This window comes from Poecilia reticulata, chromosome 17 (assembly GCF_904066995.2).
Source record: "Poecilia reticulata chromosome 17, P_reticulata-male-v2, whole genome shotgun sequence".
Lineage (NCBI taxonomy): Eukaryota > Metazoa > Chordata > Actinopteri > Cyprinodontiformes > Poeciliidae > Poecilia > Poecilia reticulata.
Window position 1 is genome coordinate 19,624,095 of NC_088846.1, and position 18,210 is coordinate 19,642,304.

The 18,210-nt window shown below is 39.8% G+C and overlaps 3 protein-coding genes across 4 annotated transcripts in view; 1 reads left to right on the forward strand and 2 right to left on the reverse strand.

The window, feature by feature from the left end:
- The window catches only part of LOC103479897 (CCN family member 1-like), a 37,182-nt gene extending 19,092 nt beyond the window's left edge, over window positions 1-18,090 (forward strand). The window contains exons 2-5 of the mRNA XM_081598423.1: window positions 16,726-16,942; window positions 17,031-17,369; window positions 17,441-17,631; window positions 17,753-18,090. Coding sequence (XP_081454549.1) covers window positions 16,801-16,942; window positions 17,031-17,369; window positions 17,441-17,631; window positions 17,753-18,043 — 963 coding nt within the window. The 5' untranslated portion in view covers window positions 16,726-16,800 and the 3' untranslated portion in view covers window positions 18,044-18,090. The remainder of the gene's footprint in view (window positions 1-16,725; window positions 16,943-17,030; window positions 17,370-17,440; window positions 17,632-17,752) is intronic.
- Window positions 627-6,503, reverse strand: mcoln3a (mucolipin TRP cation channel 3a). 2 transcript variants are annotated; one of them, XM_017310014.2, is made up of 13 exons: window positions 5,709-6,501; window positions 4,964-5,189; window positions 4,714-4,881; window positions 4,486-4,639; window positions 3,891-3,972; window positions 3,721-3,817; window positions 3,351-3,450; window positions 3,124-3,236; window positions 2,520-2,669; window positions 2,323-2,424; window positions 2,128-2,250; window positions 1,822-2,028; window positions 627-1,706 (listed from the first exon to the last, which is right to left on the reverse strand). In XM_017310014.2, the coding sequence occupies exons 2-13, from the start codon at window positions 5,183-5,185 to the stop codon at window positions 1,581-1,583; spliced, it is 1,644 nt and encodes a 547-aa protein (XP_017165503.2). In that variant the 5' UTR covers window positions 5,186-5,189; window positions 5,709-6,501; the 3' UTR covers window positions 627-1,580. The 2 variants fall into 2 exon arrangements, with proteins under 2 accessions (XP_017165503.2, XP_008432764.2); XM_008434542.3 differs by having other exon boundaries at window positions 2,128-2,424; window positions 5,709-6,503.
- Window positions 6,667-12,271, reverse strand: bcl10 (BCL10 immune signaling adaptor). The gene is made up of 3 exons (XM_008434546.2): window positions 11,763-12,271; window positions 10,164-10,452; window positions 6,667-10,085 (listed from the first exon to the last, which is right to left on the reverse strand). Exons 1-3 carry the CDS (start codon window positions 11,811-11,813, stop codon window positions 9,664-9,666), a joined length of 762 nt encoding a protein of 253 aa, XP_008432768.2. The 5' UTR covers window positions 11,814-12,271; the 3' UTR covers window positions 6,667-9,663.
- Window positions 18,091-18,210: the final 120 nt, after the last annotated feature.

Sequence of the window (18,210 nt, forward strand, 5' to 3'; positions counted from 1 at the left end):
TTGGAGGAAACGTAGTTAAGCAACCAGTGTGCCAGGCGTACATTGGACAAACATGTGCGGCGGTGAATGATTATGCAGATGTAAATACTGTCAGGTGTCTAACGAAGAAATGTACAACATTGCCCCCTAGTGGTGACAGGAGATAGTCGCCACCTTTTGTATAATAATGTACATAATAACATCATATTACAGCACAAACATTCACGGACAATCTGGTGCTTCAAAGAAGCCCTGTACAGATATAGTCTGGGGCTTCTTTGAAGATATATTCTTTAGTCTATATAGATAGTCTTAGATAAAGTCTTTATATCTAAACCACCTTAAAAATAAAAATGCATATCTAACACATGATATTTACTACTTACAGTGTATTATCTTCATTTAGGCGACTAAATGAAGCCCAGCCTGTAATCCTGCCAGAATAAACAGGTACAGACGATGGATGGATGGATGGATGGATGGATGGATGGATGGATGGATGGATGGATGGATGGATGGATGGATGGATGGATGGATGATCTCCATTTAATCCCTATTTGTGCTTCCAAGAACTGCAATGCCCCCCTGTGGTGATGGGGTAAATGTCACATTTAGTGTATCCACTGTACAAAATGACAGCACACAGATTAATAAATGCATGAGTATTATTTATTTATACAACCAGGGCCCAATCAAACTATGGAGGGAACTTGTTTCAACATCCTACACCCAGTATAAGATGCCAATAAAATGCCTTGAGAGACATGGTTGTAAGCCTTCTCAAGTTTCACAAAACACATATTAACTGGCCAACCAATCTAATGATCCCCTCACCCAAAGTCACATTGCTTGCTCTTGAATCAGACATATGACAATCAGTCAGAGCTTTCTTTCTAAAACCCAAGAATGAACTTTACCAAGGAGGTAAAGAAGTGGTTACACTTCTTAGCCTGTCCAGGTCCTGGTTCTTGAAAACAGAACCAGGACCTTGAGTATAACTTGTGGCATTTAGTAATTATAAAACAGAGAAAACAAAGACCGCATTCTGAGGCCACTTTTCCCCAACATCTATATAATCCCTCTAGCTATGGAGTATTAAAACACCTCTTGCAACATCTCTCCACAAGGACACAGTATAAATGTTGAAAATATCTATGAGGGGTTGGATCAGAGTTTCCTGATGTCATATTTGGTCCCAAAAAAGTTGTTAGAAATCAGCCCCTAACTAGACATGATGAAGTTAAAGACAACAGAGAGTGCTGAAAAAACAGCAGCCAACATCGACTCAGATGTAAATTTTAACAACCTCAAAATGTACAACTAAAATACAGATCTAATTTTTTTTTTTTTTAACACGGCGAAGACGACAAACATCCTTTTACAATACATTATTGTACTAGTTTCTAAACAGGTCTTTATGCAACTAAATTAGGAAGCTGTGGCTAATCTAGTAACTTCTCTTTTGCATTACATCATTATATAGGGCAGTTTGAACAATACCTTCAGGCACTTTTATCACCGGCTACTATCAAAGACATTTATATGCAACAACTTTGTCCTCAAAGTTAACTCTACGTCCTTGCAGTTCTTTGAAACCAGCCTCATGGAGAGAAACAGCAGCTTGAAGACTCCTCATCATATTGATATTGTCCAGATTCAGGCTGATCCTGGCCTTCTTCTATGAAGGCAAGAAGCAGGGACACTGGTTCGATGTCTTTCTGGTGATGCTAACAAAATAAAAAAGAAAAACAGAAACATGTCACATCAAAATAAGACGGCCTTAATGTCATCGTACATTTACAATCTATTTACAACATATCAGCAGGTACAACAGAAACAGACTTTGATGGTTTCATAGGTGTCGGTGATTAGGGCGATGAACAGGCTGAGCACCATGTAGATGAAGAGAGACGTGAAGGTGTAGAGATAGATTCTGCTGAAAAGCCACACCATGTAGCTCTTGTCTCGCACATTAAGGAAGGTGGCAAACATGTCGTCTCCGTTAATGAGAGAGAAGAGGCACTCTGTCACTTTGTCAAATGTTCGGAACTGAAAAACGGAAACAATAAAATGTTTTTTGGATAATAACCTGGTGATTAATAGAAGATCAGGGCCATTAATCACACCAGTAAGGTGAATTATTCCTACCTTGTCATGATAAGGTCCAAGAACAATCCAACCACAGAAGCAGTACCCGAGGTAGATCATGGCAGCGCAACAGCAAAACCGGATAACGTTAGGAAAGGCAGCCCTCAGGGTTAGGATTAGGATCTGAACGGAAGTGAGTTGTTTTCGGTTCTCTGGACAGAATATGTTAACCAGAACTATGGAGAAGGCTCTTACGTTGTATTTCTTGAAGTAACCAAGGTAGCGAATAACACCAATCCACACCAGCATGGTGGCTGTTCCAAGTAAGATGCTGCAGACATCATAGTTGGTCAGGAACTTTAAAATGAAAAGTTGCATTAAAGGTTTGTGAGTCCCTCTTTGAAAGTTTCTAACAAATACTCATAGTATGTAACAATAAAATCCATGCAAACCTTGGTTTGTATTCCTATTTTTATCACTGACCCGGTGATGGTTAGCGTGTCACTGATGTTAATGAATATATACCAGCCATTCACAAACTCCATGCGTTCTGACCAAGTCACCAATTTATTGAAGTGGGTTTGGAAGAAAATGTTGAATTCCTGGATACAAGAAAACAGTACACTGTTAGAAAGAAAAAATAATAATAATGGAAAAAAATTCTAATTAGCTTGTCTTTTAATCTAATACAATGCCCTCAAAACTTACTGCAGATTCTAGGAAAGATATATAAAAAGATTTTTTTTCATAACAAAATCGTGGTGCACTTACTGCTATACCAATTCCTATAAAAGAAACACAGCAAAAGTATTTTTGGAAATTATTATTTATCTTTTTAAATTGATCAGCGTGTCTAGAAATTGTAATTAGTAATCCTTAAATATGTGTTTTTTTGTGTATAAATAAGACTCATTTATTCAATCTGTCTTACCACCATCCCTACTAATATGGTGCTAAACTTTGCTGGGATTTTAACTGCGAGTTTTGTTCAAATAACACTAGGACTGAGCTTTACAGCAGCAAACACTGCAGGTAGATCGACTTTCTTTAACTTACAAACTGGAGTTGAATGCCCTTGACAATAGATCGCGTGCAGAGAATGAGGGAGGCAAAACAGGCGAAGATGACCAAGGAATCAAACATCAAAACGAGGTAATCAATTTTCCCAGCTGCAAAACCAGAGTCACAGTTTTCAGGTAATTTCTTCCTACTTTATGTATTATTCTGCATCCTGAATAAGCAATGCAAGCATTTTATTTCATAAGTTGTGGGTAAAAACTTACAGGAGTCTCTCACGTTATAGTCCTTGCACTCATGAATTTGAACATCATTTTTGACACCCACTTTTATCTTTCCACTGTGTGCACAGTTATCAAAGATGATCTGTGTGTGAGGAAAGATACTGAAAATTTTGATGCACCTCAAATGTGTGGAACAGGCTTAAATTTTTTATTAATTCACTAATTCAATCATTAATTCATAAAATGCAAATATGAAACACTAAAAATGCAAATGATTAAAAGTGATGAAGGATTAAATAAGATTTTAAAAGATTAAGATAAATGTAAAATTCATTGCTTTGTCTGTAGATCGTTCTAGACTCCTAACATTTCCTATATCATGGTATTTCAGTCATCAGATGTTCTCACCAACCTTTATGTGGAAGCCGTAGCAGTCTGGTAGCTCGTGGTACCGCACGGTCTGCAGATTGACGGTTTTCAGAGTGAAGTTGATGTTAACTGACACAAGCCTGAACACACAGACACGCAATCAGCAGACATCACTGCTGTCAGCTGGTTTAACATCAGCTTTGCGTTTCCTACCTTTTGAAATCTAAAGAGAAGTTGATGTTTCTTTCCAGATTAGTATTGTCAAGAGATGTCGGCGGGAATATGGAAATACACTCTAAAGGGGAGGCAGAATGTGTTTAAAGATATCATTAGCTAGCACAGCAGTGAAATGAGGATAAGAATTCAACACTAATTGAACTAACTATGTTATTTCCTCTTTTTGTGTCACATGAAACTCCACATTATGATTATTTTCCAGTCTTGACTTTGAGTCAGATTTTATAAAAACACTCCAAATGCCTGACCTTTTTAAGGGAGATTGGCAAACAGAAAGCTGATTAATAAAAGAAAGTCTTTTGATGCTTGTTACAAGTCATGTTAGGAGCACAGCAAACAGAAGCATTATAAAACACCAGACTACTAAAAACCAGAACATATTTATGTGCTAGAATGTCCCAATCAAAGACAAAGCTTGAAAATAGTTTTTCATATTCAGTCTGATTAAGCTTGAATTATCTTGCCAAGATTAGGGCAAAAACATGCATGCAACGCTTTCCAGTTTCCTTAGAAATAACTTTTGAAACTGTCCCTCATGCTACCGCTACTTCAGCAGGTCTGATTTCTGTACCTTTATCAATGTGTGGATCAATGTAGAAGCTGTCTCTCTCCGGATCAATGGTGGTGTTTTTGTAAAGCAGTTGACAGACAGACAGCGGGGTGTACTTGCCATCAATCTTCCCATACGCAAGATTTGCTAGAGTCAGGTTCTGAAGATTGGTGTACTGAAAAAAAGGAGAGGAGCACACTGTTAATGCAATGTTTCAAAAAACCCCAGCATTCTTTCCTGTTCATGTACCGTGTCGATGACGTGGTAGATGTGATCATACAGGTCGGCTTTAGTATAAAGAGCATAGTTTCCCTGCCAGTGGTCCTTGAATCCTTTCAGGAACAGATGTTCAAATGTCATTAGATTGTCCTCTTTGAATGTAGCCATCATTTCATTGCTCAGGCCAAACATGACCAGCTGTAACAATGAGACAGTAAGGTGAGCAACAAATCTATGCCAGCTGAATAAAACAACAAAACTAGAAAATATGTTATACCACCTGTGCTGTGATGATGACAATTTTCAATATTTGCAACATGAGTTTCCATGGTTTCCGACCCTTGGCTCTGTACTTCTCGCATGGATTCATAAAAAAGTACTTCAGCCTCCTTCTGAAATCCTCCACCACCTTCGAATCCAGGGGGCGAGTGCTCCATCTGCAGTGTCCGTTGGGCTTCTTCCCCTCTGACCTCTGGGTCAACAGCTGCTCAGATTCCTCCATTAAACTGGAGAGCACCAGACAAAGCAGAGAAGTAGACCACAAAGCACAGAGTACACTGCATATTTCAAGGAACCCTGTTGAGCAATTCCAGTCATTCTGATGTTTATCTAACTGGTTTTGCTACTTTTTATTATCTTGGCTGACGGTTTATGTTACTTCATAAGAACATTTAACATGTACTATTATTTGCAAGCATATAGCGACAGATGTCTTATGTGTAATTTAGTGTCATGGTGGATCATTGCAGCACAGAGAGAAACTCAAAGGAGAAAGCTAGAGAACAAGTTTCTTAAAATAATTAGTTGATTCATAATCTTACTGGTAAACGTACGTTTGACTTAAAACTTGTTGCAACAAGCAAACAAGATTAAAAGCTATGAAAACCAATAAAGCCAGCAGTTGTGACTTATTTCTATGTATTTCTAACAGTGATAGCTAATTATCTACCTAATATTACAAATGCATGCAACAATTAGACATTAATATATCTACAGAATAATTTGAATAAAAACATGAAGTTGACCTGCAATATCTGATGAGAACCAGCGATCCAGAGAGCAGTCGTCCACCCAGCGGGGCTTATGTGTGATTTTTAGAAAGCAGCTTGTTACAGTGCATCACAGCAGTCTTCACCGCAGTGACTGTCATTCCTCTGTGTTGTTCCAGTTTTTCCACAATAGAAAAAAAAAAGTTTCCAGTGTCAGACGCAGCACAACCAGAAACTAACCAAGTACAGGTTGGGGAAATTTCTTAATTAAGTAAAGCAACCATAATACCCCAAATCTAAACTATCAAAACATAATAAACACATTTTGAGATATATTTTTTTAAAAAAGAAGAAAAAACATGTTTTTTGTGTTATTTTAGTTTTTTTTCCAGATTTTTCTATCGTTCCTTTTTTGTTCTTTTCCTCTTCCTCCATCATACAGGGATATTATTAGCTGTAAAAAACGGACAGTCATCACTGTAATCAATAGGATGAATTTGCCACCATTTGGTTTAAATGGTTTTCTAACCAGGGGAGCAAAACCTGAGGAACAGCGAGGAGGTAAAAACATAAATAAAGGTAGCACTGAAGTTTTCCAATACTTGTTTGATTGTCCAGTCAATTAAGATGGACACTCTCTGTATTATACGCAATGTTACAAAACATTTTTCTATACTTAAGGTTTCTGATTCACAGTTTAAGAGTTAGCTCAATTTTAATGGCAGTTCTGATGATTTTTAAGAAGATGTCTAGACTGTATTTCATCACTACTGAGTCCTGCAATGGACATTGAGAAAAAAACATAAAAGTAAATGGACCCTGACTTACTTTTGCAAGATCTTGCAAAAGTAGGTTTGGATCTTGCAAAAGTTTTAAGTTTTAAGTCAGGGTCCATTTTTAATGTTTTGTTTTTTTTTCTTGTTCATTGTGGAGCTCAGTATCTCATTTTCAAAATCACACATATTTACTGAAAAAGATTATTTGGAACACCATGTTATATTTGTCAAACCTTTAATTGTAAAGAAACACACACACAAAAAGCATTTGTCTTTGTTTTCTTGTCATTAAGGCCAATTTACTCTAGGTAAAGCGTAAAACCAAGACATATTAAGTCTTAATGTTTCTGATAATTTATATAATTGTATTTTTAGTTTTGTTTCATAGTTTTTGTCCCACAAGTGGCCATGTTCCTGTGCAGTTGTGACTTATTTCTATGTATTTCTACCATCCATCCATCCATCCATCCATCCATCCATCCATCCATCCATCCATCCATCCATCCATCCATCCATCCATCCATCCATCCATCCATCCATCCATCCATCCATCCATCCATCCATCCATCCATCCATCCATCCATCCATCCATCCATCCATCGTCTTTACACCCTTGTCCCTTAGTGGGCTCGGGAGGGGTGCTGGCGCCTATCTCCAGCTAACGTTCCGGGCGAGAGGCGGGGGACACCCTGGACAGGTCGCCAGTCTGTCGCAGGGCAACACAGAGACACATAGGACAAGCAACCACGCACACACACATACACACTCACACCTAGGGACAATTTAGACAGACCAATTAACCTGACAGTCATGTTTTCGGATTGTGGGAGGAAACCGGAGTACCCGGAGAAAACCCACGCATGCACAGGGAGAACATGCAAACCCCATGCAGAAAGACCAGGGCCGGGAATCAAACCCAGAACCTTCTTGCTGCAAGGCAACAGCTCCACCAACTGCGCCACTGTGCAGCCCTGTATTTCTACCAGTGATAGTTAATTAAATGATCAAGTGTCCCTACTTCTTCAGCCTATAATGCACCAAAATTCAAAAACTGCCACTGTCTGTCACACAACTGGTTCATGAACCATATATTCAAGGAAAAAAAAAACACTATCTGATCTTTTTAAGTATTTAGGATACAGCAAATACAAGTCATATGCAAAGATCTGAGGGTATTAATTATTCACATTGTGTTTTATGACTGTAGACTTGTAGTGAAGCTACTGTGACATAATTTCTTGTTCACTTGCAGTAATGCACAGAAACAACAGGAAACACCTCTTCCATCAACTAAACTGCAGCTACTATGTTTTCACACCCAACAATTTCTGAAGAAATCACACCTCAAACATGAGAAAAAAAAGTAGACAAGGCTTCTGTTGGTGACTCAGATTTTCTGAGTCTTTTACATAAAGGGTGGAATTTATGACATGATGTTAAATGCAACTACTGCATAATAAAAGTTTGTAGTTTGAACATTTTCTTTGGTTGTAATTTATAAATTTTTTTTTCAGTAGTACAATTCATTTGGACAATATCTTTACATATCTTTTTGTGTTAAAATATTTAAATATATGTATACCAAAAACAAACATTTTGTTTGGTGCCAGAATCCAAAATACACAAACATTATAAGGCTAAATACCTTCATTTTCATTATGAAAACATGGACTGGAGTAGTTATATCTAGGCATGGGCCAAGTGCTGCTGTAAAAGTCTGTTGAGATTTTAAAAAGTTAGTTTGTAAAACTGTTAAAAGTTCCCATCATACCATTCCTACATTGCGAATAACATTCTTTTAATTCACTGCCAGAGAAACAGCAGGAGCAACCTGAGTTTTTGGTGACTGAGTAAAGCCAAAAGTTGCTAAGGTTCAAGGAAGAAATAAGGAAAGGAAGAATGACATAATGGAGCTAGGTAGGGATGACACAAGGAAAAAAGGAAGGAAATAAGGGAGAGAAGAAGTACAGGGAAGAAAAGAAAGAAGCGTTAAGGGAAGGTAAAACACAAGGATGGAAGGAAAAAGAAATAGGAGGGATATAAAAAGGGAGGGAAGAAACAGGAAAGAAAAAGAAGAAACAAGGAGGGATAAAAAGGAAAAAGGAAATAAAGGACACAAGGAGGTAAGAGAGTGGAAAAGTGGGATAAAAGAGAGGGATGGAGGAAGCCAAGGACATAAAAATAAAATAAAGTAGGAGGGATACATGAGGGAAGAGGGAAAAGAGAAAACAAGGATGAAATGAAGGAAATAAGTTATTTAAAGGAAGGAGTGAGGAAACCAGGACACAAGGTTAAAAGCAAAGGATGATTTAAATGAGAGAGTTTGAAAGGTGAAAAACAGGAAACAAGGAAGAAAGGAAGGAATGAAGGAGATACAGAAGGGAGGAAGAATAATCAAAAGAACAGACAAGAGAATTTAATCTGAAAATACACATTTTCTTCCATACCCCTTTTTCTTTTTCCACGATTTTTTTAGACCTGGAAAATACTGAGATCAAAATGCATATTTTTTTCAGATTGTGTAGGAACCCTGTGATGTGTGAGAGCTAAAGAAATCCTATCAAGACATGACAAAAGTTTGTAATCAGACTTCTCCTTTAATTCAAAATCCTTTTAATCTAGCACCAAAGTGTTTGAGTGTATGAGGTTTTCTCAGGCTACGAGTGCAGTGATTTGTTTCCCCACCCCCTCCTGTTGCTGCTCACTACCCTTAGCTGAAGGAAGGCTGCTTGCAAGAAAAGCCAGATTTGCCAGCTCTTAGATTGTCTCAGTGTCAATGAAACATATCCGGTCATGGTGGGAAATCACAGTAAAAATGATTTAAAATTGCACTCTTGTACGAAAGGGGAAACTGCAAAAAGGTGTAACATAAGCACTTGAAAACTACATCTAATTTTAGCAGGTGTTTATTCTACGTTCTATCCAAGAGTGTGTATTAAAATCAAAAGAACAAGTTAGAAAACATCAACATGTTACATTATTTTAGCAGCATATGATGGTAAAATTATTTGTTTACATCAAGGTACTTAGATCATGTTTTGAATTTCAAAATGTTTCAGCAGGTAGCATGATGAGAACCTCACAGCGGCCCATGCCTAGTGGTAACATGTAGTTTCACGTACTTCGTGTTCTGCCAAATGAAAGGCACAAGTAACAGGAAGAGCCAATGGGTGTGCTTATTGAGTTAAACGGTCTGTCCCTGGATGAGAAGTGTCCTACAGAGAAGTGAACTGAGGGATGTGTGACGTTGGGGTGAGCGAGCGCGACCGGAGAGGCTGGAAATTAGGATCTCCCCCACTGCTGGTGCACCCCGGTGACGTGGCGTCTATGTTGGAAGGTGACTCTGCCATGACCTCGTCTGGCAGCGGAGGAGCCCCAGGGTCCCCCGGCTTGGGGAGGCTGGAGGAGGTCAAGGAGGGTGCCACACCGAGGCTGGCCCCGGCCGCGGAGGGCAAGTCTCCGCACTTCTGTAACGAAGACACGTTGAGAGAGCTGGCTAGGTCTGAAGTGGAAGGGCTTCGCTCCCCGTCTGGGTGGAACAGGAGGGTGGAGTTGTTTGAAAAGGTGTTGGGGAGGTCAGTCGTTGTGGTCAGAGTGCTGAAGCTGCTGTCGGAGGACGAACTGGAGGCCCCCGCAGCTGATTGACAGAGAACACAATAGAGAAGAGTGGGTAAAGAACATTTCACACATTCGATCGATGCAAAAACCAACTCACCTCTGAGAGACTCGATCTTCTCGTTTTTTGCTTTTTGCACTTCGTCTGTGATTTTAGTGATGATGAAGTTTTGGGAGCGCATCTCCCGGATGGAGTCAATCAGAGCGTCCAAACCCCGAGGGTTCTCAGCCAGGATGTCCAGCAGCGTTGCCGTCTTCTTGGTCTGCGTGGTCCGGCAGCTTATCTCCTCCGCATCGTCCCGGGTCAGGATCCTCCGGGAACGCAGGTAGTCCAGGTGGCGGTCTGCTCTGATCTTGTCACAGAGGTAATGCCGCAGTCTGGTCAGCACCTGGGAATGCAAGAGAAATCATGTAACAATATCTAACAACAAAGCAGAAAGATTCATAACTTTGCGTGGGATCTTAGTGGTCAACTCAGTATAAATCCAGCTGTTGTGTGAAGGTCCCAGAGATCTCAGAGAACATTTCTGAACAAACAGCATAATGAAGATCAAGCAACACAGCAGGCAGGTCAGGAAGAAAGAAGTGGAGGTTTAGCAGGGTTACTCTATAAAACAATATCCCAAGCTTTGAAAAGAGTGTTGCTAAGACATGGCCAGCCTCCGAAACCAACAGGCCAGGCAGAGAGGGCATTAATCAGAGAATCAGCCAAAAGGCCCCTGATAACTCAAGAAGAGCTGCAGACAGGACAGTTATTGGTTATGAACTTGATAAATCTGGACTTTATGGAAGGGGAAAGCCATCACTGAAAGATTTTTGTTTGTCGTTTCTAAATTGCCATGAGCTATAAAAGTAGACATGATAAACACACGGAAGAAGTTGCTCTGGTCAGATGAAATAAAAATATAACCCTTTGGCCTCCATGTAACTGGATGGGTGATTTTTAACTTTCATGTCCTCTCTTCCATCTTCTCCGCAGCGCCATTTTCATTGCTTTACCAACAACGAACGAAGTTTTGTTTAATATTTTTACTAAAGGAATATCTGATTTGGGACACAGAGCAATATGGTGGCGGTATCGTACTCTGGGGTTGTCTTCTTCAGCCACGACAGAGAAGATTGAGTCTGGCTCATAGGTTGACCTTCTATCCCATAAGGACTTTAAACATGCAGCCAAGTCAATGGAGTGATGTACATCGAAGCAGATCCATGTGCTAGAACAGTCCAGTCAATGTCCAGACCTTAATTCACTAGCAAGCTATTGTTATTATTCAAGGGTTAGACAAATATATAATTTTCCATCAGTTTCACAAGTATGTCTTACTTTGTGTTGGTCTATTCCATAAAATCCCAATAAAATTCACACAACTATGTGGCTGTAATGTAAACATTTATGGAAATGTCTAAGAGGTATGGAAACATTTGAAAAGCCCTATAGTTGTCAATCCTAACAACATTTCTAATACTCTACTTCACTGATAACGTTGTACAGAGTATCTCAATTTATTATCTTTTTGACAGGACTGGGTGTTTACATGAACACACAGAGGGTGTGGTGAAGTATTTCCTCTTTTAATGGGCCTTTAAATCCAAACAAAGCTCACAAACTGTGCCAGTCAAGTTGTTTCCACGCCGCTCACCTCGTTTTCAAAAACTTTTTTATTCTGATGCCAGCTGATCACCTATTTATCGTACTCACGTCTTTCTTTATCTCTGCCATTTCATCTTCAGTGAGGTGAGAAACATCCATCTCTCTTAAATCAAAATCCAGGTGTTCCGGGTTAACGACGACGACCTAAATAGTGAGTTGCGTGTTTAAAACAGTGTAATAAACGACATCAATAAATGATCGGCGACCCTTAAAAGATATGACACCTCATAACTAATTGCTAAAAGCCGACCCTTTCCCTTTCTAACAAAGTTTTCGATCTGAATCACGGAGGAAAAACGCCCGGACTTCCTGATTGTGTCGAGGTTATAATACGTCGACGCCAGAAGAGAGAAGTATTCGCAGCAGCTTCACTCATGTGCCCTTCTAGTACCATTTTTTTGACAGAAAAACTCAAACATGAACGTCTTCATTAACAGTAAAGGGTAAAAGTTCCCACTTTCTTGGATTGCAGGGCTGGTGAGAAAAGATCTTTTACTTTTAAACGGTTCAAAACGCAAGTAAGGTGCTACTCTCGTTCAGACCACTGGAGGGCGCTGCCGGATGCCTTTTCACAACAGAATCTAGAAATGCCTTAAATAAATAAATAAATAAATAAATAAATAAATAAATAAATAAATAAATAAATAAATAAATAAATAAATAAATAAATAAATAAATAAATAATATTTTCTAATGACAAGACTTTGCACAAGCACAAGATACCATTTTGTTTTCTCCCATTGTCACAGATCACACAAAATTATGTAATTAATTTAGCTTGACTTTAATATAAATGTTTGAGCTCTTTCATATGACAAAAGAGCCCTGCTACACTTGTTTTTATCGTGCTCTGCAATGCAGTTTGTGCCCTACCAAACAAAAGCCATCCTCAAACAGAAAGCCAATCTAAGTGCAGAGGAGTTGATGGCCTCCTGTTGTCCTGCTGAGAGGTTTTTCATGCAGAGGTGATAATTTAAAGCTGAGGAGAAACACAGGGTGTGATAAACATTGTCATAACCCACCATTTCTAGAGGAAAGGTGTGACAGAAAAGCATCAGTTTTAAATAAGTGTTGAAAGGTCAGACACAATTTCAGTTGTTTTCTTGGGGGGGAGGGGAAGCATAACTGGCAACACACTGTCAACAGAAACAACAATATTCATCATTTTCTTTCCAGAAAGCCACCATGATATTTCACACTTAGGGTTGCCACCTTTCAGAAATCAAAATAAGGGACGCCCACTAATGCGCGTTGTCCTAGTCTCAGGAGCGGGGGCGGTGGGGAGGGGAGGGGACTGCGGCGGCAGCGTGGTTGGTCTGTGTTACCCAGAAAGCAGTTGAGCACAATGCAACACCAAAACACCGTGAGTGAAACAATGACTGGGTCAGCCTACTATATAAAGTATTCGGGGACTGATTTTTTATTATTACATGTCCACTTTTGTAGAATACGGAACCGATATCCCGTATCGGTTCAATACAGGATGCTACATTTAAAACCCAAATACGGGACGGTTCCGTATTTTAAGGGACGGGTGGCAACCCTATTCACACTGTTTTTCAAACCTACTGAGAACAGTAGCTTAGAACTAATGAGACTCGGAGAAAAAAAATGTCAAGAATGACCTTTAAGGTCAGGGATGACCTCATTCTTGACCTTAAAGGTCATTCTTGTTTCCTTTATGTTTGCATCTTCACTACATAACTTACCCCCTGAAGCTGTACTTCGCCGTCCTATCTCTCTCCAGGAGTTCATAAACTTATTCAAAACTATTGGTGTAATTACAGCACATTAGTCTTCAAAACAAGCCATTAATGCAGTAAAGCTTCTTGGCTGGTGGCAGATAGAATAAGTACATATTTTTCTTTCTTGCTCTCTTAGAGCAATTAAATTATTTTATGATCTATTTCTAAATTAAAAGATTCATATCCATGGGATACAGCAGAGTAGTGGTGGGTATTTCGAAATGACAATGGCTGTTCTATCTGAGTGAACCTGGTTTGCAAGAATTTGCCATTGCAGTGTTTTAGTAAGACAATGTCAATGACTGGCATTGTCCAGTTTTTCTTTGATGAGCTCCAACCAGTAATCTGTAGGTGATCAACAGAAAAAAAATACCATCCAAACTGAAAACATCCATATTTTTCGTACATAACTGCATAAATACAAATATTTCTTTGTTTTTGGTGACTGGTAAAACCGAGATACATCTTAAGAGGGTTTCATGTGTTAATTGAGATAATCATGCATTTTTTTAAATTTCACCTTGGATTTTAAACCTCATAAAAAACAAGTAGCACACATTTTCCTCTATTTGTTGCACAGTAATAGCTAAACTAAAGCACCATTGACACCTCTATGACTTGTGATTTTGGCAAATATGATGAGTGACTCCATGCGTAAAAATCACAATTGATGTTTTTTGAATTTTTGTCTTACAATCTGAGCTCAGTAAATCCTGCTATCATCATCTCATGTTTTAACAATGTCAGGGGCTGCTGACTGCTTTTGGGAAAGATAACTGTCAAAGTAGTTATCTTCCAAGCAGCTGAAACATAATATCCTCAGCTGTACTTTTCCAGATATGTTTGTTAATTGGCTCATTGTCTTAGGCTTGGCATTGTCACACGCTCCTCTGTTGGAAGGGAACATCTCAGGTCTTTTCAGATTCTCCAGCCGCCTATCATGTATCCAATGTTCCTTTCAGCTAATATGGTTCTGCACATTCTTTAGATCACATCTTTGGCAGGAGAATTCCCCCTTGCAAAAACCACAACAGTGAGCAAATTGCCGCCATGATCAACTGCACCAAGCTCTCACTTGTTTGCCCTTTATGTGCTGGCACTGACTCAAAAAGGCCTTTTGCAACCTCACTTAGATAAGTACGAGACAGAGCCAATCTTCTCTCCTCAGCCTTTTGTTCTCAGACTTTCCAATAAAAGAAAACACACATTTTCCATTTTGATTGTCCGTTGTTTGATGTGGATGAGGCAGGATGCTTCTTGTGTTGCTGCTTCAAAGAGGCCTTGCGATGTTCATTCTGAAAAGTGTAGTGCTTCAGGGGTCCTTTCTGATTTTATTGGGCTGGGTGTCCTCCCTTAAAAGTATAAATAATTCCTTTGCTTCAGTCACTCCAGACAGCTAAATTTGAAAGTCAAACACCGACACAAATGTTAATGCGCCCGGCCCACACCTGAAGGCTGACTAATTGGAATTCCACCCTTCACTTTTAACACTGGCATGCAAAGACCCATTGCACTATTCTTCAAGCAGTCAAAATTCAGCCAATTCCTCGGCCAAGAGAAAAATTCAGTTGCTCATAAAGGAATGTAGCTTCCCTTCGATATTCATGTCAGAACTTGTAGTGCTCTGACGTTGAGGCCATGTGTGGACTAATGGTGGAATATTTTGTGTGTCAGTAATAAGTGCATGCAGTATGGATAACTTCATAGTGTTTAGCAGATCAAGAACAGATAAGAGATAGTCATAATTACAGCAAAGTCTAACCAAAAACGAGAGTGCTGCACAGGAAATGTGAAGATGCGTATGCACCTACACACACACGCACGCACACATAACACACACACACGCGCACACACACACACACACACACAACACACGCACGCACGCACGCACACACACACACTGCTTTGGTTGAGGTAATCAGAAAGCTTCTTGCTGCAAGTAATCTGCAACAACCACAAGACAACCCCACAGGTAAGCCTCATTCTAATGACCTCAAATAGTAAGTTACATGTGAAAGACTTTGTAACATGTGGCTACGACCGTGAATTCACATTAGTGTATGACTTTTTAAAGTTTTAAATAGCCACAGGAAAACTGTCAACGAAAAAATGACAACCACAAATGAAAATCAGGTTAAATCAGATTTTAACAGATGCACTTCATCTGATAACTTCAAGTTCTGTCCTGTCTCTGGTTCCAACAGAGTTCCCTTGGAGGAGTTGCAGAGTTCCCCTGGGATTTTTGTGGGCGAAAAAAACTATGTCCACAAGTCTGGTGTTCATGGAGGAAAGCAATGAAAAGAAAGCCCTTGTAATAATATAACCATTAGAAGTCTCACTACACCTTGCAATGAAATGACTATCCTCATGGTGAGACATAGTAATGGCAGCATCAGGCTTTGGGAAAGTCACAAGCGTAAACTCAACAATACATCCTCGCCCATCTAATCTGGCTTAATTTCAAATAAAGTGGAATTTGTGAGAACATGTGGAAAAGTTCAAGTTGTCTGAATACCTCTACAAGTCATTCCATCCATCATAAACCTACATGTATGTTTGTATTAGAAAGTATTTTTCAGTTATTTGTCTAAAATAATCAGGAGCATTGATTTTAACATAATCAAATTCACTATTGGAACATATTTATCAGTTTATTGTAACATTTTGTCAAGTAAAGCAAAATCCCTGTAGCGTAAAGCTGAAAAAAAGAAATAAAATAAAGATGTGAAACTAACAAAAGTTTCTTGGAAAAAAAGCACAACTGAAAACACAGAAATATCAGTCAAAGGAGATTACTGTAATATAATTTATTCCAGCCATAAACTGAAGTGTATTGTAAAATTACCTATTTTTTCTGTCCTGTGAGAAAAAACATACCATCCAGACTTCCATTAAACTGAAACAGAGGGAGCGGTTTTCCAGGATCCCCTCTTTCAAAGGGAGGGTGAAACCTCCTGCTGCCGGGCTCATGGCAGGGCAGGGAGCGAAGCATTCCTCTCATAGTTTTGGAACACCTCTCCTGCTTTTACATACGTCAGATCTGCTCGATAAAAGGGGATCGAGTCTAAAAGGAAGAGCTCACTGGCAGCTTTAGCCAATTCTGATCAGGAGAGTTGGTTTGGGAAGATGTGGAAGATCTTTGTAGCTGTGACCTTCTGCTTTACTCTGGTGAGGAAGTAATAGCCGTTTCTTCATACATGGTGTTTGATTGGTTATTTTTAATAATTGACTTTTTGTTTGGAAAGTAATGAAGTCTTTCACCTCAGGTGTCAGCCTCATGCCATGCAGAAGCCTGCCAGTGTCCTCCTGACGTCCCTGTTTGTGCAGCAGGGGTGAGTCTAATGCTGGACAGCTGCGGCTGCTGCAAGATCTGTGCACGGCAGCTCTACGACGACTGCAGCAAAACTCAACCGTGCGACACTGCGAAGGGACTGGAGTGCAATTTCGGGGGCAAATCGGATTTAGCACCTGGCATCTGTCGAGGCACGCTGGCTTCTGCTCCTCTCTTAGTCTAATTTAAATGTCTATTCCCTCTCCCCAGCACCTAACCTTTCCCATTTCTTCTCAATAGCTAAATCAGATGGGAGAAGCTGCGAGTTCAACGGCAGGATGTTCCAGAATGGGGAAACCTTCCAGCCAAACTGCAAATATCAGTGCACCTGCATGGATGGATCCGTCGGGTGCGTCTCGCTTTGCACTCGTGACCTTTCAACGTACCGAGTGGGCTGTGAAAAACCGAGAAGGGTTAAAGTGAAAGGACAGTGCTGTGAACAACTCATCTGCCTCGATGATGCAAACACAGGAAGGTCTGGGTCAAGGAATCGCAGACGAAAGTACAAAGAAGACCCATCTGATGGTGACTTTTCTAACAAGAACGATCCTCCACATGTTTGGAGAGGAGAATTAACAGGTGAGTATTGTTCTGTTTTTGACACTGTTAAAACAGAATGGGACCCGTTTAACTTAAAAGGTTAATTTTAGCTTTTAGGAGACATCCAAAGAGGCTTGAAACAGGAGTCCAGTGTCAGCCTCAAACCACAGCCTGGTCACCCTGCTCCAAATCCTGTGGTCGTGGAGTTTCCTCCAGGATGACCAACAACAATATTGAGTGCAAACTGGTGACTGAAACTCAGATCTGTGAGATCCAACCCTGCAAGGAAATCCCCCAAAAGGTACTCCTGCAATGTCGGTTGTACATAAAATTCTGATTTATTTCTGCAAAAGAATTTAGAGAAGGTTTTCCACAACTTTGTTCAACATCTAAAGTCTAGTTTTTTAAATTTTGTTCCACAGGGAGCTGGGAAATGTAAGGGGAAGGCTGTCCTTCCAATTCGGATGTCCTATGGTGGTTGTCATAATCTGAAGACATTCCAGCCGAAACACTGCAGGTCCTGGTCAGACAACCGATTCTGTCGGCCTCACAGGACCCGGACGCCATCTGTCCGTTTCAAATGCAAGTCTGTGCAGACTTTTAGGAAGAAAGTAGTGATGACTGGATTTGGCCTGTGTGATTTGGACTTCGCCAAGAGCAGTAAAAAGTTGCTCACCCTCTATGGACGTTTTAATACGATTCAGAAACTCTAACTGTGAATCTGAGAGCAATTCGAATAAAAACTATTATTCTGGAATTAGCCTTGTGGCATTGGAGAATTGTGCTTTGCTTCTTTGTGAAACCTTTCATGTTGTGAAAGTTTGGGTCTTTTTCTCTGAACTCGTCACTTATAATTCTTCAAACATCAATTTAATGCTTA

Coding starts and splice junctions, on each gene's coding strand:
- mcoln3a (XM_008434542.3), bottom strand. CDS start 5,185: ATGGAGGAATCTGAGCAGCTGTTGACCCAGAGGTCAGAGGGGAAGAAG. Junction 3,973..4,485: donor TGATCCACACATTGATAAAG/GTACAGAAATCA, acceptor CCTCCCCTTTAG/AGTGTATTTCCATATTCCCG. Junction 2,029..2,127: donor TTGGACCTTATCATGACAAG/GTAGGAATAATT, acceptor TCCGTTTTTCAG/TTCCGAACATTTGACAAAGT.
- bcl10 (XM_008434546.2), bottom strand. CDS start 11,813: ATGGATGTTTCTCACCTCACTGAAGATGAAATGGCAGAGATAAAGAAA. Junction 10,453..11,762: donor TGGCAGAGATAAAGAAAGAC/GTGAGTACGATA, acceptor TTGCATTCCCAG/GTGCTGACCAGACTGCGGCA. Junction 10,086..10,163: donor GAAGATCGAGTCTCTCAGAG/GTGAGTTGGTTT, acceptor TCTGTCAATCAG/CTGCGGGGGCCTCCAGTTCG.